The sequence below is a fragment of the Pecten maximus genome, chromosome 5 (genome assembly GCF_902652985.1).
Source record: "Pecten maximus chromosome 5, xPecMax1.1, whole genome shotgun sequence".
Lineage (NCBI taxonomy): Eukaryota > Metazoa > Mollusca > Bivalvia > Pectinida > Pectinidae > Pecten > Pecten maximus.
Window position 1 is genome coordinate 2540284 of NC_047019.1, and position 27357 is coordinate 2567640.

The 27357-nt window shown below is 36.3% G+C and overlaps 1 protein-coding gene across 5 annotated transcripts in view; it reads left to right on the top strand.

The window, feature by feature from the left end:
- The window catches only part of LOC117326842 (CCR4-NOT transcription complex subunit 2-like), a 43479-nt gene extending 18055 nt beyond the window's left edge, over positions 1-25424 (top strand). For 3 of the 5 annotated variants that reach the window (XM_033883614.1, XM_033883616.1, XM_033883618.1), the window contains 10 exons: positions 858-919; positions 1521-1637; positions 9750-9836; positions 10193-10233; positions 11087-11201; positions 15781-15937; positions 18605-18666; positions 23343-23392; positions 23699-23799; positions 24242-25424. In XM_033883614.1, coding sequence (XP_033739505.1) covers positions 858-919; positions 1521-1637; positions 9750-9836; positions 10193-10233; positions 11087-11201; positions 15781-15937; positions 18605-18666; positions 23343-23392; positions 23699-23799; positions 24242-24461 — 1012 coding nt within the window. In that variant the 3' untranslated portion in view covers positions 24462-25424. Of the gene's footprint in view, positions 1-857; positions 920-1520; positions 1638-9749; positions 9837-10192; positions 10234-11086; positions 11202-15780; positions 15938-18604; positions 18667-18920; positions 18983-23342; positions 23393-23698; positions 23800-24241 lie in introns of all 5 variants that reach the window. The other 2 variants (XM_033883615.1, XM_033883617.1) reach the window with 2 other exon arrangements.
- The last annotated feature ends 1933 nt before the right edge of the window (positions 25425-27357 follow it).

Consider the following 27357-nt stretch of genomic DNA (forward strand, 5'->3'; position numbering starts at 1 on the left):
AATTATAGTTATGTGGTTATTCACTGATGTCAAAGGCCTACCTTACTCCAAAATCGAGCCCCTGTGAAGTTGAACATCGTCTGCTAAGTTAGCGACTCTGATGTGACCGGTTAGACTGGATTCTGTTTCTAATGAAATATCCTTGGAATTGTTTTCACCTACTATCAAGACGACGTTCATTTAGAATTTAAGAGATGATATTCCTCTGAAAATAACGTAAATCCAGTCGATAGAAGCATAAGTGTTTCCGAGGAATCGAGTCTGTCCTGTGCAGTACCCATTCAACGCCGCATCACTTCTAAATGTTAACCGTATATCATGCGCCGAAAAACGGCTTTATTTTTAAACAATCAGAAATTATGCAATTGTGAACAATTTGAAGATATCTACAAACGTTTATAAAATATAATATAAAGCCAAATTGTGCAAAAAACATTTCACCTGGCCATATTGCATTTACCTACTAGATGTGATGTCACAATCTCTCACCTTCATTAGGTCATGTGACCCGAAGGGTCAGGAGGACTTGTGTCATTGTGTTTCGTCTGTCGCCATGCGCCGTGTGCCATGGCAGCCATCTTGTAAAACACAGTTCAAACTTCTTCTCCAGTTCCACTGGTGCCATTGAGCTGGGAATCTATGGGGATGTTAAGGAAGGGGAGCCACACAAAGTGTTGTTATTTTTCAGCCTTGTAAAAACTTTGACATGGCAGCCTCAGTAGATCAAATTAACTCTTGTTTCAGATGTCACCTTTTAAGAGTCATAAGTTTTTCATGATGAAATATCTTACTGCTATACTGACGGTACTTTGATGGTTGAAATTTGAATAATTAACTGAAGATTAATTTTGTTACAGCTCAAGTACTCCCCTGTCAAGTCTCAACAACAACTATAACTTCGGACAAAGTAGTCGACAGAGTAAGTGTTATAATTCTCGCAATAAACTGAGGAAATTATACTGGAAACAGGTCAGGATCTGCGGGGACAATTCCTCCTACAGTTTTCATCCTAAATTTTAAAACTAATTTGAATGTACTTGGCACATTTACACTGAATACTGTTTTGATCTGCAATTTCCCTAACCCTAACCCTAACCCAGATGGACTAGAGAGTGTGTGTGTTGTATTTGTCAGCCATACTGGTTACACTCTTGTTTGTGATGGCTATATATGAATTCACTTCAGCATGTTTTTATTCTGAAGGACTAACATTTTATTTAACTTTTATAAACAGACAGCTTCTTCTATTAAATTTTAAGATATTCAATTATCGATAAGTTTTGCACAAAATTTCCTCTGCATTTTAACAATGCATGCATCTTATCTGCTGATTTTTCCGCTGAAAAAATGTAATTCAGTGATCAGTTTCTACAAGTTTTAAAGTAAATTAAATTTAGTTCTAGTCATGTTAGTTTGTACTATCAAGGTTTTTGGTCTCATACATGTTGTGTTCTTTGCATAATGAAATATTTCTTTGACAGTTTTCGGAACAGAGTCATAATGAAATATTTCTTTGACAGTTTTTGGAACAGATGACTCTTCACAGCCTGGGTTGGACCTGTCTGAATTCCCGACACTAGGAAACAGAAACAACATGCCCTCAAATCCAATACCTGCCGCAAGAAATTACGGTAAATGTCAGTTTCATTTTAAGCCAATGTACATTTGATTTTATTTCTTTATCTGTTCATTTCTTTTGAAATTCAATTGAATTTTAGAGACATATTAAGCTATTTCCAATTTCTTTGTAAAAAATCTTCAGCATAACTTCAGACTTTTTAACTGCAAGATAATGACCGATTTTATTGAAATTTGCAGAAAGGTTTATAAACAATTTATCTTAACTTATCATATATTTCTGTCAAATTCAATTGAATTTTGTAAGATTATGTTTCATTTATTTTGTTTTTTCCTTATTATTTAGATTCCCTTGATACTTTGTTGTTTTAATGTTGTTTTATCCCCCACAATGAATGAATATGTTGTTTCTATGTGTTTAGTTGTTTCTATGTGTTCCGTTGTTTCTATGTGTTTAGTTGTTTCTATGTGTTTAGTTGTTTCTTTGTATTCAGTTGTTTCTATGTGTTTAGTTGTTTCTATGTGTTTAGTTGTTTCGATGTGTTAAGTTGTTTCTATGTGTTTAGTTGTTTCTATGTGTTTAGTTGTTTCTTTATATTCAGTTGTTTCTATGTGTTTAGTTGTTTCTATGTGCTCCGTTGTTTCTATGTGTTTAGTTGTGTCTTTGTGTAAAGTTGTTTCTATGTGTTTAGTTGTTTCTATGTGTTCCGTTGTTTCTATGTGTTAAGTTGTTTCTATGTGTTTAGTTGTTTCTTTGTATTCAGTTGTTTCTATGTGTTTAGTTGTTTCTATGTGTTTAGTTGTTTCTATGTGTTTAGTTGTTTCTTTGTGTTCAGTTGTTTCTATGTGTTTAGTTGTTTCGATGTGTTAAGTTGTTTCTATGTGTTTAGTTGTTTCTATGTGTTTAGTTGTTTCTTTATATTCAGTTGTTTCTATGTGTTTAGTTGTTTCTATGTGCTCCGTTGTTTCTATGTGTTTAGTTGTGTCTTTGTGTAAAGTTGTTTCTATGTGTTTAGTTGTTTCTATGTGTTCCGTTGTTTCTATGTGTTAAGTTGTTTCTATGTGTTTAAGTGTTTCTATGTGTTTAGCTGTTTCTTTGTATTCAGTTGTTTCTATATGTTCCGTTGTTTCTATGTGTTCCGTTGGTTCTATGTGTTTAGTTGTTTCTTTGTGTTTAGTTGTTTCTATGTGTTTAGTTGTGTCTTTGTATTCAGTTGTTTCTATGTGTTTAGTTGTTTCTATGTGTTTAGTTGTTTCTTTGTATTCAGTTGTTTCTATGTGTTCCGTCGTTTCTATGTGTTTAGTTGTGTCTTTGTGTTTAGTTGTTTCTATGTGTTTAGTTGTTTCTATGTGTTCCGTTGGTTCTATGTGTTTTGTTGTGTCTTTGTGTTCCGTTGTTTCTATGTGTTCCGTCGTTTCTATGTGTTTAGTTGTGTCTGTATGTTAATTGTTTCTATGTGTTTAGTTGTTTCTTTATGATGAATTGTTTCTGTTTGTTGTGTTGTTTCTATGTGTTAATTGTTTCTTTGTTGTGTCTACAAGTATGTGTTAGGTATGTAAATATTCTTTGTTATAACTATTTCTTGAAAAGTACTGGAGGGAAATTCCCCAAACTTCATACGTAGGTTCTCCTTGGTACTTATTGTGCTAATTCAACTTTTGATCAGAAAAACAAAATGGCCGACAGATGGCCATCTTGGATTTTGAGAGTTAACATTTGTTATCTATATTTGTTGCCAGAGAGGTATTCCTAAAACGTGACGAGAAGGTTCCTTGTTGTGCCCAATCAATTTTTAGGCAAATACCTCTCTGAAGTCAACTTTTCCATTTAAACATTTTCTTCTCATTAACCAAGAGGCCCAGTGACCAAATATTGGGCCTGTAGCATGATGGGGTGAAAGACTACCAAGTTTGTTCAAATCAATGACCTTGACATGCATTCAAAGTCACAGGGATCAAATAGCCTAAAATCGTTTAAACAACTTCTTCTAAATAACTAAGACTCACGAGGAGTTGATATTGGGTCTGTAGCATGCTGGGGTGAAGTGCTACCACGTTTGTTCAAATGTGTGACCTTGACTTACATTCAAGGTCACGGGTCGAATAGGATAAAATCTTTAAACGACTTCTCAATAACCAAGAGGCCCAGGGACTGGATATTGATTCTGTAGCATGAGTGAAGGGCTACCAAGTTTGTTCAAATGAAAGTCACGGGGTCAAATAGGCTAAAATCTTTGAACAACATCTTCTCAATAACCAAGAGTCTCTGGGACTTGATATTTAGCCTGTATCATTCTTGGATAAAGTGCTACCAGGTTTGTTCAAATGAATGAACTTGACCTTCGATTCGTTCAAGATCACAGAGGGTCAAATAGGCTTAAATCTTTAAACAACATTTTTCCCAATAACCATATATATTAGGCTTGTAGCAAGCTTGGAAGAAAGGCTACCAAGTTTGTTAAAACATAATGACCTTGACCTACATTCAAGGTCACAAGGAGTCAAATAGGCTAAAATATTTAAATGATTTCTTATGAATAGCCAAGAGGCCCAGGAACTGGATATTTATTCTGTAGCATGCTGAAGTGAAGGGCTACCAAGTTTGTTCAAACAAAGGTCACGGGTCAAATAGGCTAAAATCTTTGAACAACATCTTCTCAATAACCAAGAGTCTCTGGGACTTGATATTTAGCCTGTATCATTCTTGGATAAAGTGCTACCAGGTTTGTTCAAATGAATGAACTTGACCTTCGATTCGTTCAAGATCACAGAGGGTCAAATAGGCTTAAATCTTTAAACAACATTTTACCCAATAACCAAGAGTCACAGGGACTTTATATTAGGCTTGTAGCAAGCTTGGAAGAAAGGCTACCAAGTTTGTTAAAACATAATGACCTTGACCTACATTCAAGGTCACAAGGAGTCAAATAGGCTAAAATATTTAAGTGATTTCTTATGAATAGCCAAGAGGCCCAGGGGCTTTATGTTGGGTCTGTAGAATGCTTGTATTCAGGTCTAATTAGGTGTTTGTTTAAATGATTGACTTGAACTTTATTCAATATTCTTTATTATAGTTTGGGTGTTGTGATGAAATGTAGGGTATGTATGGCCTATAGTTATAGTTTGGGTAGAGTGATGAAATGTAGGGTATGTATGGCCTATAGTTTGGGTGATGTGATGAAATGTAGGGTATGTATGGCCTATAGTTATAGTTTGGGTAGAGTGATGAAATGTAGGGTATGTATGGCCTATAGTTATACCCCCGCAACAAAGTTAGAGGGGTATACTGGAATCAGGTTGTCTGTCCGTCCGTCCGTCAGTCTGTCTGTAGACGCATTTTGTCCGGACAACTCCTCCTAAACTGATGGGCCAATTCCAATGAAACTTCACACAAATATTAATGATCATGTGTAGATGTGCATGCCACTTTATTTTTCTCAAAATTATGGTTGCTATGGCAACTGGTCACTATAAACAGGTTTTCCAATAAGAACCATAACTTTAAGTTTGTCCGGACAACTCCTCCTAAACTAAATGGCCAATTTCAATAAAACTTCACACAAATATAGAGGACCATGTGTAGATGTGCATGCCACTTTATTTTTTTTAGCCCACCATCATCAGATGGTGGGCTATTCAAATCGCCCTGCGTCCGTGGTCCGTGGTCCGTCCGTCCGTCCGTCCGTCCCTCCGTCCGTCCGTAAACAATTCTTGTTATCGCTAATCCTCAGAAAGTACTGAAGGGATCTTTCTCAAATTTCATATGTGGGTTCCCCTTGGTGCCTAGTTATGCATATTGCATTTTGAGACCAATCGTAAAACAACATGGCCGACAGGCAGCCATCTTGGATTTTGACAATTGAAGTTTGTTATCGCTATTTCTGAGAAAGTACTGAAGGGATCTTTCTCAAATTTCATATGTAGGCTCCCCTTGGTGCCTAGTTATGCATATTGCATTTTGAGACCAATCGGAAAACAACATGGCCGACAGGCAGCCATGTTGGATTTTGACAATTGAAGTTTGTTATCGCTATTTCTGAGAAAGCACTGAAGGGATCTTTCTCAAATTTCATATGTAGGTTTCCCTTGGTGCCTAGTTATGCATATTGCATTTTGAGACCAATCGGAAAACAACATGGCCGACAGGCAGCCATCTTGGATTTTGACAATTGAAGTTTGTTATCGCTATTTCTGAGAAAGTACTGAAGGGATCTTTCTCAAATTTCATATGTAGATTCCCCTTGGTGCCTAGTTATGCATATTGCATTTTGAGACCTATCGGAAAACAACATGGCCGACAGGCAGCCATCTTGGATTTTGACAATTGAAGTTTGTTATCGCTATTTCTGAGAAAGTACTGAAGGGATCTTTCTCAAATTTCATATGTAGATTCCCCTTGGTGCCTAGTTATGCATATTGCATTTTGAGACCAATCGGAAAACAACATGGCCGACAGGCAGCCATCTTGGATTTTGACAATTGAAGTTTGTTATCGCTATTTCTGAGAAAGTACTGAAGGGATCTTTCTCAAATTTCATATGTAGGTTTCCCTTGGTGCCTAGTTATGCTTATTGCATTTTGAGACCTATCGGAAAACAACATGGCCGACAGGCAGCCATCTTGGATTTTGACAATTGAAGTTTGTTATCGCTATTTCTCAGAAAATACTGAAGGGATCTTTCTCAAATTTTCATATTTAGGTTCCCCTTGGTGCCTAGTTATGCATATTGCATTTTGAGACTAATCGTAAAACAACATGGCCGACAGGTAGCCATCTTAGATTTTGACAATTGAAACTTATTATCGCTATTTTTCAGAAAGTACTGAAGGGATCTTTCTCAAACATTTTTATAAGTTCCCCTTGGTCTGTAGTTCTGCATATTGCATCTTGGGACCAATAGGAAAACAACATGGCCGACAGGCAGCCATCTTGTATTTTGACAATTGAAGTTTGTTATCGCTATTTTACAGAAGGTACTGAAGGGATCTTTCTCAAATTTCATATGTAGGTTCCCCTGGTTCCTGGTGTTGCATTTTGGGACCAATCCGAAAACAACAGACAGCCATTATCGCTAAATCTTTAATTTTATATATAGGTTCAATTGTTTGAAAAGTACTAGAGGGCTGTTTCTGAATTTACACTGATTAGTAAGACTTAGAGGAAGGGAAAAGTAGAGAAAAGTTCAATCTGACATGGAACCTATAAAGATCATTCAATGGTGGGCGCCAAGATCCCTCTGGGATCTCTTGTTCAAAATTATGGTTGCTATGGCAACTGGTGACAATAAACAGGTTTTCTGATAAGAACCATAACTTTAAGTTTGTCCGGACAACTCCTCCTAAACTAAATGGCCAATTTCAATGAAACTTCACACAAATATAGAGGACCATGCGTATATGTGCATGCCACTTTCTTTTTTTTCAAAATTATGGTTGCTATGGCAACTGGTCACTATAAACAGGTTTTCTGATAAGAACCATAACTTTAAGTTTGTCCGGACAACTCCTCCTAAACCGAAGGGCCGATTTCAATGAAACTTCACACAAAAAAAGAGGACTATGTGTAGATGTGCATGCCACTTTATTTTTCACAAAATTATGGTTGCTATGGCAACTGGTCACTATAAACAGGTTTTCTGATAAGAACCATAACTTTAAATTTGTCCGGACAACTCCTCCTAAACCGAAGGGCAGATTTCAATGAAACTTCACACAAATATAGAGGACCATGTGTAGATGTGCATGCCACTTTCCATTTTTTAGCCCACCATCATCAGATGGTGGGCTATTCAAATCGCCCTGCGTCCGTGGTCCGTCGTCCGTCTGTCCCTCCGTCCGTCCCTCCGTCCGTCCGTAAACAATTCTTGTTATCGCTAATCCTCAGAAAGTACTGAAGGGATCATTCTCAAATTTCATATGTAGGTTCCCCTTGGTACCTAGTTATGCATATTGCATTTTGAGACCAATCGGAAAACAACATGGCCGACAGGCAGCCATCTTGGATTTTGACAATTGAAGTTTGTTATCGCTATTTCTCAGAAAGTACTGAAGGGATCTTTCTCAAATTTCATATGTAGGTTCCCCTTGGTGCCTAGTTTTGCATATTGCATTTTGAGACCAATCGGAAAACAACATGGCCTAACGGCAGCCATCTTGGATTTTGACAATTGAAGTTTGTTGTCGCTATTTCTCAGAAAGTACTGAAGGGATCTTTCTCAAATTTCATATGTAGGTTCCTCTTCGTGCCTAGTTATGCATATTGCATTTTGAGACCAATCAGAAAACAACATGGCCGACAGGCAGCCATCTTGGATTTTGACAATTGAAGTTTGTTATCGCTATTTCTCAGAAAGTGATGAAGGGATCTTTCTCCAATTTCATACGTAGGTTCCTCTTGTTGCCTAGTTATGCATATTGCATTTTGAGACCAATCGGAAAACAACATGGCCGACAGGCAGCCATCTTGGATTTTGACAATTGAAGTTTGTTATCGCTATTTCTCAGAAAGTAATGAAGGGATCTTTCTCAAATTTCATACATACGTTCCCCTCAGTGCCTTGTTATGCATATTGCATTTTGAGACCAATCAGAAACAACATGGCTGACAGGTAGCCATCTTGGATATTGACAATTGAAGTTTGTTATCGCTATTTCTCAGAAAGTACTGAAGGGATCTTTCTCAAATTTCATATGTAGGTTCCCCTTGGTGCCTAGTTATGCATATTGCATTTTGAAACTAATCAGAAAACAACATGGCCGACAGGCAGCCATCTTGGATTTTGACAATTGAAGTTTGTTATCGCTATTTCTCAGAAAGCACTCAAGGGATCTTTCTCAAATTTCATATGTAGGTTCCCCTCAGTGCCTAGTTTTGCATATTGCGACCAATCCAAAAACAACATGGTCGACAGACAGCCATTATCGCTAAATCTTAAATTTTATATATAGCTTCCCCTTGTTTGAAAAGTACTAGCTATAGAGGGCTGTTTCTGAATTTACACAGATTAGTAAGACTTAGAAGAAGGGAAAAGTAGAGAAAAGATCAATCTGACATGGAACCTATGAAGATCATTCAATGGTGGGCGCCAAGATCCCTCTGGGATCTCTTGTTTCAAAATTATGGTTGCTATGGCAACTGGTCACTATAAACAGGTTTTCCGATAATAACCATAACTTTATGCTTGTCCGGACAACTCCTTAACAGAAGGGCCGATTTCAATGAAACTTCACACAAATATAGAGGACCATGTGTAGATGTGCATGTCACTTTCTTTTTCTCAAAATTATGGTTGTTATGGCAACTGGTCACTATATTACTGGGTTATCTTAGTTAGCCTCTAATTAACAGTTCCAATTCACCATTGACTCATGCAGATTGCGGGGGTATTGGTCAGCCATCCTGGCGACAGTTCTAGTTATAGTTTGGGTAGAGTTGTGAAATGTAGGGTATGTATGGCCTATAGTTATAGTTTTGGTAGAGTGATGAAATGTAGGGTATGTATGGCCTATAGTTATAGTTTGGGTAGAGTGATGAAATGTAGGGTATGTATGGCCTATAGTTTGGGTAGAGTGATGAAATGTAGGGTATGTATGGCCTATAGTTTGGGTAGAGTGATGAAATGTAGGGTATGTATGGCCTATAGTTATAGTTTGGGTAGAGTGATGAAATGTAGGGTATGTATGGCCTATAGTTTGGGTAGAGTGATGAAATGTAGGGTATGTACGGCCTATAGTTATAGTTTGGGTAGAGTGATGAAATGTTGGGTATGTATGGCCTATAGTTATAGTTTGGGTAGAGTGATGAAATGTTGGGTATGTATGGCCTATAGTTATAGTTTGGGTAGAGTGATGAAATGTTGGGTATGTACGGCCTATAGTTTGGGTAGAGTGATGAAATGTAGGTATGTATGGCCTATAGTTATAGTTTGGGTAGAGTGATGAAATGTAGGGTATGTATGGCCTATAGTTTGGATAGAGTGATGAAATGTAGGGTATGTATGGCCTATAGTTATGGTTTGGGTAGAGTTGTGAAATGTAGGGTATGTATGGCCTATAGTTATAGTTTGGGTGGTGTGATGGAATGTAGGGTATGTATGGCCTATAGTTTGGGTAGAGTGATGAAATGTTCTGTACTTTCTGCCTTTTGCTGGTAATCTTGGTTTGCATTGTAGTTGGTATGGTGAGTAAACCTGTGATGGACCAAACGCCGGAGTTCCAGATACAACAAGAGGATTTCCCAGCGTTACCTGGTGCCCAGAGTAAGTCCAGGCAAACAGTTCACCCATATGATATAAAAAGTAATGGCTTCCTTTCATCTCCGTACAGATTTTAGTATATTTTAATTCTTTCAGTCCAAAGTGTACATGACATTTTGAATATTCACAACCTAAGAAGGATTGATATTGATAAGCAAATAATTGATTTTGCTTGAATAATTGTATTTCTTTGACTTTATGTACAAACAGACACACTACAAATGATCAATGTACTGAACACTACAAATGATCAATGTACTGAACACTACAAATGATCAATGTACTGAACAAACAGTTATAATGCCAAGTGTGTTATTGTGATAAAATGGAAATTTATTTCTCATTGATACTTTTTGTAGATCCTCCATCAAGTTCTGCTGGAGATGGGGCCCGTAAAACAGTAAGTTAATTATAAAATAACCTGCTTTATAAATTGTGGACTTATTAGCTCATCTGGCCCAAAGGGCCGCTGAGCTTATGCCATCGATATGGTGCAATGTCCGGCGCCCTTCAACATTTTTTTAAATCCCTACTTGTCCTGAACGCCTGAATGAATTTTGATAAAATTTGGTCTCGAGCATTATGGGGCAAAGAAGATTAATTGTTGTATAAACAGAGGATGTGGTACCCCTGGGGCTGGAATAGTGGGGACCACTAGGGCAAATTCAGGTAAATTATTAAATCCTTGAAGACTTGAAGGCCGCTTCACAATGTCCTGGAAATGATAACGCATAAGAAGTAGTGCCCAGTTGTTTTGTTATATTCTTGAAAAAAATATATAGATTTATATCAATTTATTGCTTTGAAAGAATAAACCTGCTTTTTTTTGTTATGATTTGTAATGTATTGTAATATTTCCATACGTTTCGGAATTTGTCAGTTTTGCATATCAGTTAGCAACATTTCAAATTAAGTCATATCCTTCACTACACCTGATATTGTGAAAAGAACACATGTTGACACAAAACAGGCCACATCATTTTCAGAATAGCTTTTCTATTGTGATAGAAACAGGTCACACAAACTCGTGCTTGTTGTATATGGTATTTCTTTCATTCTCATTAGTTATTTTTTAATAGCTACAAAAAATACTCGCTACAGCTCGTGTTGTTGTAACTTTTGAAAAATTACTAACTGGAGTGAAAAAATTCAATATACAACAACCACTGGTTGTTTACTCTCTATTTAAATTTGTAAGTAATTGACAGTCTAGATAACCTCTTTTTGAATACAGTTAACTTTGTATTTGACAGCCTACAAGTATAGCATCGGGCACGTATGAACAGGCGGTCAGCAAAGATGGCAAGTTTCCAGGTGACAAGTCCAACAACGCCCAATCAAAACGGGGGATTCAGACACACCCAGATGGTGAGATATTGGAAAATCGGTTAAGATTGAATCATTATCAGTCCCCTTGCTTCACATAGTGTATTAGTCCCCTACTGGTGAAACTGTGAGGAACTATAGGTTTCCTTCCCGTCTGTCTGTCTGTTTTCCGCACTTTTCTCAGCTATGTTTCAAGGCATGCTGGTGAAAGTTGGAATGTCACTTAAGTTTAACTAGCTACAGATCAAGTTCGACTTTTGTTCCGCTTGACTAATTTTTGTCCTTAATTACAGTCCTTACCTCAATCTATAGTTTAGTTTTCCGCACTTATCTAAGCCAGGCTTCAAGATATGTTAGTTAAAGTTGGCATGTTACATCTGTATGAGTTTTGGGGTCAAGGTCACGATTACTATTTTAAGCAGGTGCCAGTAGGGGACATATATTGCTCTAGCAAATCTTCTCAGAATGAGAGTTTATGTCACTTCATTCCACAATATGCTGAGATTTGTGTTATGTAAGACAGATTCCCAGATAGATATCCTGTATGTATGTAAGACAGATTCCCAGGTTGATATCCTGTATGTATGTAAGACAAATTCCAAGGTTGATATCCTGTATGTATTTAAGACAGATTCCCAGATAGATATCCTGTATGTATGTAAGACAGAATACCAGATAGATATCCTGTATGTATGTAAGACAGATTCCTAGATAGATATCCTGTATGTATGTAAGACAGATTCCCAGATAGATATCATGTATGTATGTATGTAAGACAGATTCCCAGGTTGATATATATCCTGTATGTATGTAAGACAGATTCCCAGATAGATATCCTGTATGTATGTAAGACAGATTCCCAGATAGATATCCTGTAAGTATGTAAGACAGATTCCCAGATAGATATCCTGTATGTATGTAAGACAGATTCCCAGGTTGATATCCTGTATGTATGTAAGACAGATTCCCAGATAGATATCCAGTATGTATGTAAGACAGATTCCTAGATAGATATCCTGTATGTATGTAAGACAGATACCCAGATAGATATCCTGTATGTATGTAAGACAGATTCCCAGATAGATATCCTGTATGTATGTAAGACAGATTCCCAGATAGATATCCTGTAAGTATGTAAGACAGATTCCCAGATAGATATCCAGTATGTATGTAAGACAGATTCCCAGATAGATATCCTGTATGTATGTAAGACAGATTCCCAGGTTGATATCCTGTATGTATGTAAGACAGATTCCCAGATAGATATCCTGTATGTATGTAAGACAGATTCCCAGATAGATATCCAGTATGTATGTAAGACAGATTCCCAGATAGATATCCTGTATGTATGTAAGACAGATTCCCAGGTTGATATCCTGTATGTATGTAAGACAGATTCCCAGATAGATATCCTGTATGTATGTAAGACAGATTCCCAGGTTGATATCCTGTATGTATGTAAGACAGATTCCCAGATAGATATCCTGTATGTATGTAAGACAGATTCCCAGATAGATATCCTGTAAGTATGTAAGACAGATTCCCAGATAGATATCCTGTATGTATGTAAGACAGATTCCCAGATAGATATACTGTATGTATGTAAGACAGATTCCCAGATAGATATCCTGTATGTATGTAAGACAGATTCCCAGATAGATATCCTGTATGTATGTAAGACAGATTCCCAGATAGATATCATGTATGTATGTATGTAAGACAGATTCCCAGGTTGATATATATCCTGTATGTATGTAAGACAGATTCCCAGGTTGATATCCTGTATGTATGTAAGACAGATTCCTAGATAGATATCCTGTAAGTATGTAAGACAGATTCCCAGGTTGATATCCTGTAAGTATGTAAGACAGATTCCCAGATAGATATCCTGTATGTATGTAAGACAGATTCCCAGATAGATATCCTGTATGTATGTAAGACAGATTCCCAGATAGATATCCTGTATGTATGTAAGACAGATTCCCAGGTTGTTATCCTGTATGTATTTAAGACAGATTCCCAGGTTGATATCATGTATGTATGTAAGACAGATTCCCAGGTTGATATCCTGTAAGTATGTAAGACAGATTCCCAGATAGATATCCTGTATGTATGTAAGACAGATTCCCAGATAGATATCCTGTATGTATGTAAGACAGATTCCCAGGTTGATATCCTGTATGTATGTAAGACAGATTCCCAGATAGATATCCTGTGTGTATGTAAGACAGATTCCGAGATAGATATCCTGTATGTATGTAAGACAGATTCCCAGATAGATATCCTGTGTGTATGTAAGACAAATTCCCAGGTTGATATCCTGTATGTATGTAAGACAGATTCCCAGATAGATATCCTGTATGTATGTAAGACAGATTCCTAGATAGATATCCTGTATGTATGTAAGACAGATTCCCAGATAGATATCCTGTATGTATGTAAGACAGATTCCCAGATAGATATCCTGTATGTATGTAAGACAGATTCCCAGGTTGATATCCTGTATGTATGTAAGACAGATTCCCAGGTTGATATCCTGTATGTATGTAAGACAGATTCCCAGGTTGATATCCTGTGTGTATGTAAGACAGATTCCCAGATAGATATCCTGTATGTATGTAAGACAGATTCCCAGGTTGATATCCTGTATGTATGTAAGACAGATTCCTAGATAGATATCCTGTATGTATGTAAGACAGATTCCTAGATAGATATCCTGTATGTATGTAAGACAGATTCCCAGGTTGATACCCTGTATGTATGTAAGACAGATTCCCAGGTTGATATCCTGTATGTATGTAAGACAGATTCCCAGATAGATATACTGTATGTATGTAAGACAGATTCCCAGATAGATATACTGTATGTATGTAAGACAGATTCCCAGATAGATATCCTGTATGTATGTAAGACAGATTCCCAGGTTGATATCCTGTATGTATGTAAGACAGATTCCCAGGTTGATATCCTGTATGTATGTAAGACAGATTCACAGGTTGATATCCTGTGTGTATGTAAGACAGATTCCCAGATAGATATCCTGTATGTATGCAAGACAGATTCCCAGATAGATATCCTGTATGTATGTAAGACAGATTCCCAGATAGATATCCTGTATGTATGTAAGACAGATTCCCAGGTTGATATCCTGTATGTATGTAAGACAGATTCCCAGGTTGATATCCTGTATGTATGTAAGACAGATTCCCAGATAGATATCCTGTATGTATGTAAGACAGATTCCCAGGTTGATATCCTGTATGTATGTAAGACAGATTCCTAGATAGATATCCTGTATGTATGTAAGACAGATTCCTAGATAGATATCCTGTATGTATGTAAGACAGATTCCCAGGTTGATATCCTGTGTGTATGTAAGACAGATTCCCAGATAGATATACTGTATGTATGTAAGACAGATTCCTAGATAGATATACTGTATGTATGTAAGACAGATTCCCAGATAGATATCCTGTATGTATGTAAGACAGATTCCCAGGTTGATATCCTGTGTGTATGTAAGACAGATTCCCAGATAGATATCCTGTATGTATGTAAGACAGATTCCCAGGTTGATATCCTGTATGTATGTAAGACAGATTCCCAGATAGATATCCTGTATGTATGTAAGACAGATTCCCAGATAGATATCCTGTGTGTATGTAAGACAGATTCCCAGATAGATATCATGTATGTATGTAAGACAGATTCCCAGATAGATATCCTGTATGTATGTAAGACAGATTCCCAGGTTGATATCCTGTATGTATGTAAGACAGATTCCCAGGTTGATATACTGTATGTATGTAAGACAGATTCCCAGATAGATATCATGTATGTATGTAAGACAGATTCCCAGATAGATATCCTGTATGTATGTAAGACAGATTCCCAGGTTGATATCCTGTATGTATGTAAGACAGATTCCCAGGTTGATATCCTGTATGTATGTAAGACAGATTCCCAGATAGATATCATGTATGTATGTAAGACAGATTCCCAGATAGATATCCTGTATGTATGTAAGACAGATTCCCAGGTTGTTATCCTGTATGTATGTAAGACAGATTCCCAGGTTGATATCCTGTATGTATGTAAGACAGATTCCCAGATAGATATCCTGTATGTATGTAAGACAGATTCCCAGGTTGATATACTGTGTGTATGTAAGACAGATTCCCAGGTTGATATCCTGTATGTATGTAAGACAGATTCCCAGATAGATATCCTGTATGTATGTAAGACAGATTCCCAGATAGATATCCTGTATGTATGTAAGACAGATTCCCAGGTTGATATCCTGTATGTATGTAAGACAGATTCCCAGGTTGATATCCTGTATGTATGTAAGACAGATTCCCAGATAGATATCCAGTATGTATGTAAGACAGATTCCTAGATAGATATCCTGTATGTATGTGAGACAGATTCCCAGATAGATATCCTGTATGTATGTAAGACAGATTCCCAGGTTGATATCCTGTATGTATGTGAGACAGATTCCCAGGTTGATATCCTGTATGTATGTAAGACAGATTCACAGGTTGATATCCTGTGTGTATGTAAGACTTGCTCCCAGGTTGATTTCTTAAATAGATATCTAAATTTATTTACTTAACAGGTACAGTATCAAATATACCTACTGGCATGGTTACGGACCAATTTGGCATAGTAGGATTGTTGACGTTTATCCGAGCAGCAGAAAATGACCCAAACTTAGTGGCACTAGCCCCTGGCATTGATCTGACAACGTTGGGTTTGAATCTCAACTCACCAGAGTAAGTTATTTTCATTTAGTATCACATTATCAAATAAAACTTGACAGTCCTTCAAGAAATTGCATCATATATATACTTATAATGAAGAATTTCTGGATCCACAGTTTTATGCTAAACCTGAAATGTTTTAATTTCTCATATACTTTTGAAAAGAATATCAGAATTCTGCTGTCAAGTTGGATGATAGGACATACAGTTGTAAGAGTTGAGTAACTGACATTGGACTGGAATTTTCAAATACTGTAAATTGGAATATTTTGGAGTAGGGAAATTTTGGTATTTCCATGCCATCTGTGTCTAATTCTGGTGTATTTCAATGTTTATGTTACAATAACAATTTCAGCTATCTGAGTTGGAGATAAAATGTATTTTCCCCCATGGCTGTGGAGCTAACAGCAATTGGTATTGAAGTCATGCCAGTTCACAGACATTAAAGATACATTGTTACCTGACTCTCTATGTAAATGTAAATTAAGTATTTTTGACTGTTGACCGGTCACTATTTTTGACTGTTGACTGGCGAGGAATATCTGCCCAAACACCCAAATGATGAAGATGAAGCATCTTTCTGATCGTGATTTGTAAACAGTATCTCTAGCAACGCCTAGCGATGGCTGCTAATTCGAAGTCAGAAAGGTTCAAAGAAATCTTCAATCAGGGTTTGTTGTATCTTATTAAAAACAGGGAGTCGGCTAGCACAAAGAATGTCATGAAATTGGTCTGTAAGTATTTCTACAGTGTCTGCAAGGCCAAAGGAAAGTTGGAGTTTGAAAATGCACCAAAGTCAAAATTAACAGTTTACTGAAGAATTTGTACGCATTCCTAATAAAATAGCCTTTATCTGAATCTTGTGAATTATTCAGCCTGAGATAACAAAACGATTACTTCATGCCTTATCAGTCAACAGTCAAAACTCTCCCCTCCCTCGATGTTGGGACCAACCTGATCAACTGTTTCCTTCAGCCTACAGCTGTGACCCATACAATTGACCAACACATTTTGTAGGGCTCAAAGTGGATGTCTTTACCAGATAGTCTATTTGGCTACCAAGTTATAAAATCATGGCGCCAGTTGTCTTACATTTAAAAATAAAATCTTTTAATTCTTTAGTTCAGTGTAACATCTCTCTGTAACTTTTTCAATTGTGAACATCATTTTAACATTAACTGCAACCTTTGAAAGATTCACCAAATCGCAAATTTACACAATTTTTTTAGTGGCCATGCAGGCGCCTTATAGGTCTATAACTGGTCGCCAATGGTTAATTTAAGGCGCCATGGCCACTAAAATAGGTGCCACATTGAGCCCTGATTTTGTTTAAGATACAAACAAGTAATCAATTCTCACTTATCTATTCATTTTCATAGTCATTAAATGTACCAAAGTGTAAGTGTCATCAAATCAATATATATCTTAATATTATGGTGGTAGGATACACCAGATTGACAAGGATTTTTTTAAATCGATTGAAACCTTTTGAAATTACCTGAGCTCAGTATGAGCAGTACTCATGTTTACAAAAACATCATTCAAATTGTACAAACATTGTTAACAACAAATTAAGAAACCATTATCATACCTCAGTTGAAAAATGACATGATGACACATTTTATGGAAACACATCAGTAAGAATTCCTCCTTGGATTTCATGGACGTAAAGCCACAATACCTCAATATCGAGACAGAGTATGGCCATAATCTGGCATTTTGATAACGACAGCATTATAATTTGATGTGTTAAATTTTGTCATTTTCATGTCAGATGCCAAATAAACCAAAATATAACTACAGCCAAAATAGCCCAACTGATGGTATAATGAATGCTATAAAAGTATAGTGTTAGATGTTAGATGTACCGAAGAGAATTGGGCATATCACAGATAGAGGGATTAAAAGTATCAGATCAAATCAATTTTGGACACTTATTAATTAAAATCATTAGTAGATGATGAGAGAGGATGAAATTTACCTATACCATTAGTAGATGGTGAGAGAGAGGATGAAATTTATCTATATCATCATTAGATGATGACAGAGAGAGGATGAAATTTACCTTTAACATTAGTAGATGATGAGAGAGGATGAAATTTACCTATAACATTAGTAGATGATGAGAGAGAGGATGAAATTTACCTATACCATTAGTAGATGGTGAGAGAGAGGATGAAATTTATCTATATCTTCATTAGATGATGAGAGAGAGGATGAAATTTACCTATAACATTAGTAGATGATGAGAGAGAGGATGAAATTTACCTATAACATTAGTAGATGGTGAGAGAGAGGATGAAATTTACCTTTAACATTAGTAGATGATGAGAGAGAGGATGAAATTTACTTTTAACATTTAATTTAGTAGATGATGAAAGAGAGGATGAAATTTACCTATATCATTAGTAATGATTAGAGAGAAGAAGCAAAATTTGTCAAAAATTTTGTTTTTTCATGATTTAATGTATAGCTCTCAAGAAAGTGAGATTTTGACCTAGGAATAGTTGTGGCATTATACTGGTATATAAATTATTTCACTTGATAAATTTCAAATTTAATTAATCATATTTACATAGATGTTTTCTGTTCTGTTCAGTAAAATATGATACGGGATGTCTGGTTTTTTTTCAGCTATATGTTTACATTGTTTTAATTTGTAACTTTCAATTCTTGCAGAAACTTATACAGTACATTTCAGTCCCCCTGGGTTGACCTGCCATGCCGACCACAGGATATAGGTTAGCATTTTCTATTGTGTCTCTCGACCCCTCATTAGCTTCACAGACTGATCTCCCTTGCCAAGGGGAGGGATCCATGAGTTTGAAGCAATCTTGGTTGCCATGGTGAGCAGATCTCATGAGCTTGATGGACGTCTCCTGGTTTGAGAGATCCTGAAGCCCGACGAGTTTTTGTTGTGGCGATAGATTTGTACAGTGTAGTATAAATGTACTGTTCTTGTCTCACAATAAGTTGGTTCCTGTGACTTTTCCAGAAATCTGTACAGCACATTTCAATCGCCGTGGGCCGATTCCCCATGCAGGCCACAGGATATAGGTCTGATTTCACATCGTCTTATCTCTGTTTGCTTTGTTTGGCTAGTTACGGATGACTTTTGCTTTTTTGTGCATAATAGATGAATAAAATGCATACAAGTGTGTTACAATTAACTACAAGTCTAAACAAAGCCGTCTGAAACGTTTTTGTTTGCCCACCATCATCATATGGTGGCTATTAAAATCGCCCTACGTCCGTGGTCTATGGTCCGTCCGTCCCTTTGTAAACAATTCTTGTTATCACTTTATCACTATATCTCAGAAAGTGTTGAAGGGATCTTTGTCATATTTCACATGTAAGTTCCCCTTGGTCCCTAGTTATGCCTATTGTATTTTGGCACCTATTGGAAAACAACATGGCCAACAGGCAGCCATCTTTAATTTTGACAATTGCAGGTTGCAAGTACAAGTTTTAAATTTCATATGTATGTTTCTTTTGGTCCCTTGTTAAGCATATTGCATTTGGGGACCGATCGCAAAACAACATGACCCACTGGCTATCTTGGATTTTGACAATTGAAGTTTGTTATCACTATTTTTCACAAAGTCCTTAAGGGATCTTTTTCATATTTCATATGTAAGTTTCCCTTGGTCCCTATTGTTGTGCATATTGCATTTTGGGACTGATCAGAAAGCAACTTGGCTGACAGGCGGCCATCCTCGAAGAGTGATAGAAGGAAAAAGAAGAGAAAAGTTCAGTCTTTCATTTGACTGATATATGGGTCATTCAATGGTGGGCGCCAGGATCTTTTGTTCTAAGCACGTTTGAATATGTGTTTTTTTTCATTGTATCGTTTTTCTGAATAATGAAATTCATGACTGTCTCTGTGTTCATAGATTTTATTGTTTGATTGTTCATAATCGTGCATTTCAAAAATAATTTCACAAATTTCTACTTTGATTTTGTTGATGGTTTGTCTTTTCAAATGTTGTTTTCACAAATCTAACCTAAGAAAACTTTTCTTTGCGATTTTCGGAAATGATTGATACTAGTTTTAATACACATTGATTTTTTTTCATGCTTTTTTGCACTTAATTTTTGAGATGCATATTTTGTGATATGAAGCAGCATGGATGATATGAATGCATTTTGTAACTTTTTCGATTGGCTCTTAGATGTTCCTGTATTATTGGTTATTCTGTATTCACTAGCTATATCATGGAGTCCTCAAAATACTTTTAAGACTTAGTCATCTAGATGTTTCTTGTCCAGCTGTATGTACAATACTAGTCACACGGAGTACTGCATATCAGATTAATTTCGCGATTGCGTTATTTATGTGGTAGAAAACTTCAGTGAATTCAACAAAAATTTCCATTCTGTGTCATAGGTGCTTAAATCATTCCTATAAGGCATTATGTATCAGAAACATCCAACCAATCTAGGGACAACCTAATATGGATGAGAAGTTTGAATAATTCGCCAAACCACATCTTTTAAATATTCCGCAGTAAACACTCTAATACATTTGTTTTTAGGTCACCCATTGTTAGTTAGCATTTCACATTTTCGAAAACTCCTGAACGATTTTTGATGAACTTTTGCAGAAACCTTCCTTAGCTAAAGGTCTACTAAAATTGTATATTATATGGTCCCTATCCCCCAGGGGCCTGAGGGGCGGGGCCAAAAGGGGTCAAATTGACTGATATTTCAAAAATTTCTTCTCAAGAGCCAGATATGGCATAATGATATACTCTTCATGGCTGGAAGGTTCTTAAGGTGCTTTATCAAAACTGTCACATGGCCCCTAGGTGTCATAATCCCCCTTGGGAGGGGGAAATTTTGCTATTATATAGCTTATATAGGAATCTCGCATATGTTATCAGATAATATCAAAGTCAAGGCCTTGTTATTGGGGTCAGAAGTAGGTCAAAATAAAAATCTAAAATAGGGTAATTTTTTCATCTCATATGAAAGAGCGTGATCCACTAAAACAGAATGTGTAAGTTTTATGATCATCAGATGAAACATGTCAGAGATGTGGCACTTTTGGGGAAAATCAAGCAAATTTTCCCCCGCAAAAATTGCATTTTAAAGAGTTGTTGTCAATGAATAATGAAGGACCTAGTGATTTTATGTTAGCTTTGGGGATGAGCCATGACAAGACTATAAAGGCCTATATTAAAATCTACGGGTATGTCAGATTTATGGCTAAAATATTACAAATGAAAACTGATGAACCAGTCAGCATAAACGAATAGGCCCCTGTGGTATTTGCATGGAATGGCTGTTATGTTCAGGGTTTTTTTTCAAAACCAAAAATGTAGCTTTAAGTAATTTTGGATTAAAAAATGTTCTTCTTGTAAAAATATCATGACTGTAACATCAATATAATAGATTATTGAAGATGCTGTAAATATGTATATATTATATGGTAATCGAGATGTCACTGTAGGTGTTAGAAATTATATAGATCCTGGCATCAGGCCAAGATACAACAAAAACAAAAGCTAATGATATGCTGTTAAAGAGCATGCATAAGTATGAAATTTCTCCGAAAACATTGGATTGTTATGCCTTACCCTGGCGTATGGCGTCCGTCTGTCTATCTATATGTACGAAATTATATAGATCCTGGCATTAGGCCAAGATACAACAAAAACAAAAGCTAATGATATGCTGTTAAAGAGCATGCATAAGTATGAAATTTCTCTGAAAACATTGGATTGTTATGACTTACGTACCCTGGCGTATGGCGTCCGTCTGTCTGTCTATCTATATATCCGCCTGTCTGTCTGTCTGTCTATATGTCCATTTGTCAACAATTACCTCGTGAACATGATAACTTGAGAGTAAATATCAACTTAGTTTGATGAAACTGTATGCAATCAGATTGCGTAAAGATCTCGGACATGTTCGAAAATGGGAATAATTTGAGGGTACCTGTAAAGTACGAAACAACATGAAATGAAATCAAAAGAAATGAAAACAAAATAAAACCCAACAAAATAAAACCCAACATATGAAATAAAAAGAAACGAAAAAGGAAATATTGAAAAAATACCAGACTGTACACAGGCCTAAGTGTCCAATTCTCATTGGGTTAAAACAGCAAACAGGAAAGAATAGATTTATCGCAATATTCACTCAGTTCTTTATATATAAAATAACTTTTCAGAATGCCTTCTCCACGATTTATAGGCATACAAATCATGTAGTGTATTGGGTGGACAAAAATTTTGTATATTAAACAATTGATTCTACCAAAAATAATCACAAATTTACTTCGTACTTTACAGGTACCCATTATTCGACAGTAACTTACAGAGTTATCGCCCTTTGAAATAATGTTATCATTTAGAAATTTTTTTGGTTCACCTAGGCCTCAAGGTCAATCTTTTCAAAACACTACTAGTTCTGAACAACTAAATTGATTTTGTTTAAATGGTCTGTAGAATTGTTTGGCAGTGTTGTATGTTAATGTATAAATGAACGATGTGACACCCTTTTGGTGGGAGGAAGGGACCCTGCAATAAGGATAATAGAGCAAAGAAAAAAGGGAAAAAAATTAAGATTGTGTTTCTCTTTTAAGAATGACAGGATTAAGTCCACCTGTAGTTTGAACCATTGATGCAAGTGACATTTCAAAAGAGGGAAAATATTTGAAATGTAACTTGAATTAGAGTATTTTGCCATAATTACTGAAATATCCAGGTGAATGATGCAGGCCCTCTGGGCCTCTTGTTATTATGTCTATGTCTGTTTATTCTTCATCGATACAGCTTGCATGATTGTAATTATGATCAATATCATTTTTGTTTTAAGAGGTATTTTTATAGAATATGACATGTTTACACATAAGTAGTATTTAGATACATTTGTATCAGTGTTACATGACTGGAGTTTCTCAGATGTTTGGTATCATCTGTTGTTTTATTACAGACAGGTATGTTAGGATGTTTGTTGTTTTGTGGACTCTATTAAATAGTATTGTGACAATTCTTTCTATCTAGTATGGATGTGAAAGATAATGTATTTTTAGGAGGAAAAAACAAGAATAATGATGATATTTAGACAAACTTTTTACATGGCTACTGAATAAAAACAACTTGGGGATAATCTTTACTTTGTAGTTGTAGACAGGTGTGCTTTACTCACTAACACTGAAATGTTTGTCATGTCCCAGTCAATGCATCTAGACCAATCCCATTTAAAGAAACCAATTATCTTTCTGTTTAAGGAGAAAAAAGACATTTCTCAACACTTTTACTGATAAGATTCAAATAGATGTAGTATTTTTACTGGTAGATATTACAGTTAATTCATGATTCTCAAAAATTCTCCAGACTGAATTTTGGGTGTGTTTAATGAAGATATGTGTGTCATTCATTGTGATTTTCTCTTTATTTCCTGCTTTTAGATTTCCATGTACCAGCAGAATATCTCACAAATATCTTTATTCGTGACAAGGTTTGTGAAATTATCATCCTTTTTAACAAGTTATTCATAAAATATTGTAAATCACTTTATTTTCATATAAAAAAATTGCAATGTGACTCAGGTAAGAAAATTTCAATAAATGGGTAAATTCTAAAGAAAGTACACTAGTGAAAAGTAAATCAGTTCTGTATATGTAATGTTAAAATGGAAAAAGCATCAACTCAAACATATTTTTTGCTCAATTTAAAACTACTTGATTTAGGAGTTGCTTTATAATGCTTAGGATGACCAGTGTTTTGGTGTAGTTGGTGACACACTCTGCTTGGTTTTCTACAGCTTGCCCCTGTCAAATTAAACAGATACGGAGAGGACCTCTTGTTTTATCTTTTCTACATGAATGGCGGAGATGTTCTTCAGCTAGCTGCAGCATTTGAATTGTAAGAATTTTAACACTTTTCATATACATTTCTTTGAAAAAAAATCATGCATTGAAACAGTCATCATCAATACTGAAGGAAGGTAGTTTTACATGAGGGTTGGCACTGATGGCACTCTGTGATTGAGTGGTCCGGTGGCTGAGTAGAAATGCACCAAATGTATGTGATCAGTGTTCAAATCCCAGAGTTGAGTCTCGACTGATTGGCCTCAAGAAAATAGGTGGATCAGCAATGAGTGACAAATCATGCATATCAAGTTTGAAGCATCATGCAGGCATGGCAAAAATCTTTCATGAAAGATATGCGATATTTTATGCTAAAATTTCTTTGAAAACAATCATTATGACTCGGAAAGCCCAGAATTTGATTTGACCAGATCTGTATGAAATCTGTAAGGCAAGCTTTATTCGTCCTGGGTAAAAGTTTTGTCTTTCCTTCCCAGGTACACTCGGGACTGGCGGTACCATAAGGAAGAAAGGGTATGGATTACTCGAGCTCCAGGTTTAGATCCCATCGTGAAGACCAATACGTATGAACGTGGCACATACTACTTCTTTGAGGCGCAGGGCTGGCGGAAAGTGCCGAAAGAATTCCACCTTGAATATGATAAGCTTGAGGAGCGCCCCACGTTACCATCCACTTTGCACCATAGTGCCAGTTAGCAGGGCATGGTTCAAGAACGAGGGCCCTGTATTTAACTTGGTCATGTGCAATGGACACGAGTGTGTGTTAGATGGACAGGCTCACTCATATTGTGTATCTGTGACATGTTACCTGTGGTATGTACGTGGAGAACAAACGTGTTACCTGTGGTATGTATGTGGAGAACAAGCGTGTTACCTGTGGTATGTACGTGGAGAACAAACGTGTTACCTGTGGTATGTACGTGGAGGACGAACGTGTTACCTGTGGTATGTACGTGGAGGACGAACGTGTTACCTGTGGTATGAACGTGGAGAACAAACGTGTTACCTGTGGTATGTACGTGGATGACGAACAAGTTACCTGTGGTATGTACGTGGAGAACGAACAAGTTACCTGTGGTGCGTTTAAGTGATGGACAGACACTTTACCAGTGGCATGAACATGTATGTGTGTGAGTGGCATGTATGTGTGTGAGTGGCATGTATGTGTGTGATCGACGGAAACACTACCAATGGCATGACAAACTACTTGTGGGTTGTATCTGTGTGACCGACGGAAACACTACCTATGGTAAGACAAACTACCTGTGGGTTGTATCTGTGCAAGGAGAATACAAGTCACAGTCTGGTCAACAATGGTCAAAACATTCAGCTCGATAGATCCATGGAAGATTTAACGGTGGTCTGTACGGCCTTGAGGAGTCTGTAACACTTTTGTTGGGATTTCTAGATGTCGACCAACACATTCAGTATTTTTGTTCAATTACATACTGAAGATTGCAACTCTGTAAATAATTTAACTTGAAACTGATAAATTATAGCTTGTGGGCAATCCCATGTTTACGAACAATAAGAGTTGAAGTGAAAGAACACCTCAAATCAGTGGACAGCTGTGTGTATTGTAGTGGGACGACCCCAATATCAAGGCTGGTACTTTGTTTATGTTGAATCATTAATACAATAAAACAATTTGTAAATGCAGATTTATTCCTTTTTTTTCTTTCAAAAACCTTTTCAGTTGGCAAAAATTAAGCCCTTCTCAAATTCAATTGGTAGTTTGGAGGAACTTTTAGGTTTATGTCCAGAGTTGCTTTTGTACCTGTAGTACACAGTAAACTATTGGAGATTTCCTCACTATCTGACATATGGTAAGGTGTAGATATCAAGTTAAATCTTAAAGGAAAGTTTTTATTTTCAACTGTTGGCTGAACGTTGCTGCCTGATGCTAGGGAATTGTTAATATTATAATAAAACATAACTTTCTAAATGCTAATAGACACACATGTTTGATTTTGAAATGTAGAAATTACGCTATCATATACATGCCAACTGTCTGACTTTCGATTGAATTTGTCAATTAATGTATTTTTAAATCGATAGGATTTTAACACCAGCGCATCAGCAATTTTTCCTGTTGTATGTTATGTCTCCAATCGAAGACAAGTGTGACTTTCTTGGCTTGCATGAGTTGTCACAAGAACAAAGCTCTGAAATAGATATAGCAATTATTCTGCTGTAAGGACATTGAGACAACTCGATTACAAATTCTATAACTTACCTTGTATCAATGTTTTTTGTTTTTTGTTTTTTGTTTCTTGTTTTTTTTTTTTTGCTTTTGAAATAGTGCCCAATTTAATTGGATTTTGGTTTGTTTTCAGAAAATTAGGTGGAATTACCTGTATAAGGTATGCTGAAAATGAACAGAATATTTTTACCAATGATTCAAGTATTTAATTAGTTATGAAAAAACCTTACAAAATCCCTTCCCGCTGGTTTGTTTTTTAAAAATCAACACACATTGCTTCAAGACCTTAAGAATTTACAAAAATGGACATAGAATGTTAGAAGTATATCTTGCTTGCTCACGTGATCACACTTTATCAAACAGATATGAAGATAGGATAAGCCTGTTTCAGGAAATATCACTAAGAATTTTAAGTGTTATGATTAACAAAAAATCTCGAAATGACCAGTACATGTTTGTAAATTCAAAGGTACAGGAACCGTGTCCTGTATAAAAAAGAAAAGATGTGTACTTTAAGGAATAAATTGACATGATAATGACGTGTTTCAAGCATGCAAGAAAAGTTCACAACACAACAATTGTATTAGATTCTTTACGACACTCCTCGTTAGAAACTGGTTGACTTTACAACTCCATACACTTAATTGTATACCACTATATCAAAACATCCATGACTCACCATCTTATTTTGAGTATATCTCCTCCTGCATTCTTGAAGAGAGAAAAAAAAAAACGACTTTTGTGATGTTAAACCGATATGAGAATATATTACTTTGCATTAGTATGGCTAACAACTGACAGCTTCATTTGAACTGTAATATTTGTGCATAATATATTCAAATTTATCTTTATTTTGATAAAAATCATATTGATGTTCAAGTCGGCCATATGATTTGATCTCGAGTCGGACACCAAAAAAAATATATGTTAGGTCACACAAAAAGGCCCTGAAATCCGAGGTCACACAAAAAGGCCCAGAAATCCGAGGTCACAAAAAAAAGGCCCTGAAATCCGAGGTCACACAAAAAGGCCCTGAAATCCGAGGTCACACAAAAAGGCCCTGAAATCCGAGGTCACAAAAAAGGCCCTGAAATCCGAGGTCACACAAAAAGGCCCTGAAATCCGAGGTCACACAAAAAGGCCCTGAAATCCGAGGTCACACAAAAAGGCCCTGAAATCCGAGGTCACACAAAAAGGCCCCGAAATCCGGAAAATGTATCCAGGTGGATTCTTGACCATATCCAGCAAATAAGAGAGATTATAACAGGGAACCCAGTGAAATTAGTTGTTGACAAAAATTGACAGAGGTCATGGGAAAGAAATGGGTCATATAAATTGCTGGGAGATTGGCAACACTGCCTCATTCAAGATATTCAACAAACCAGTGAC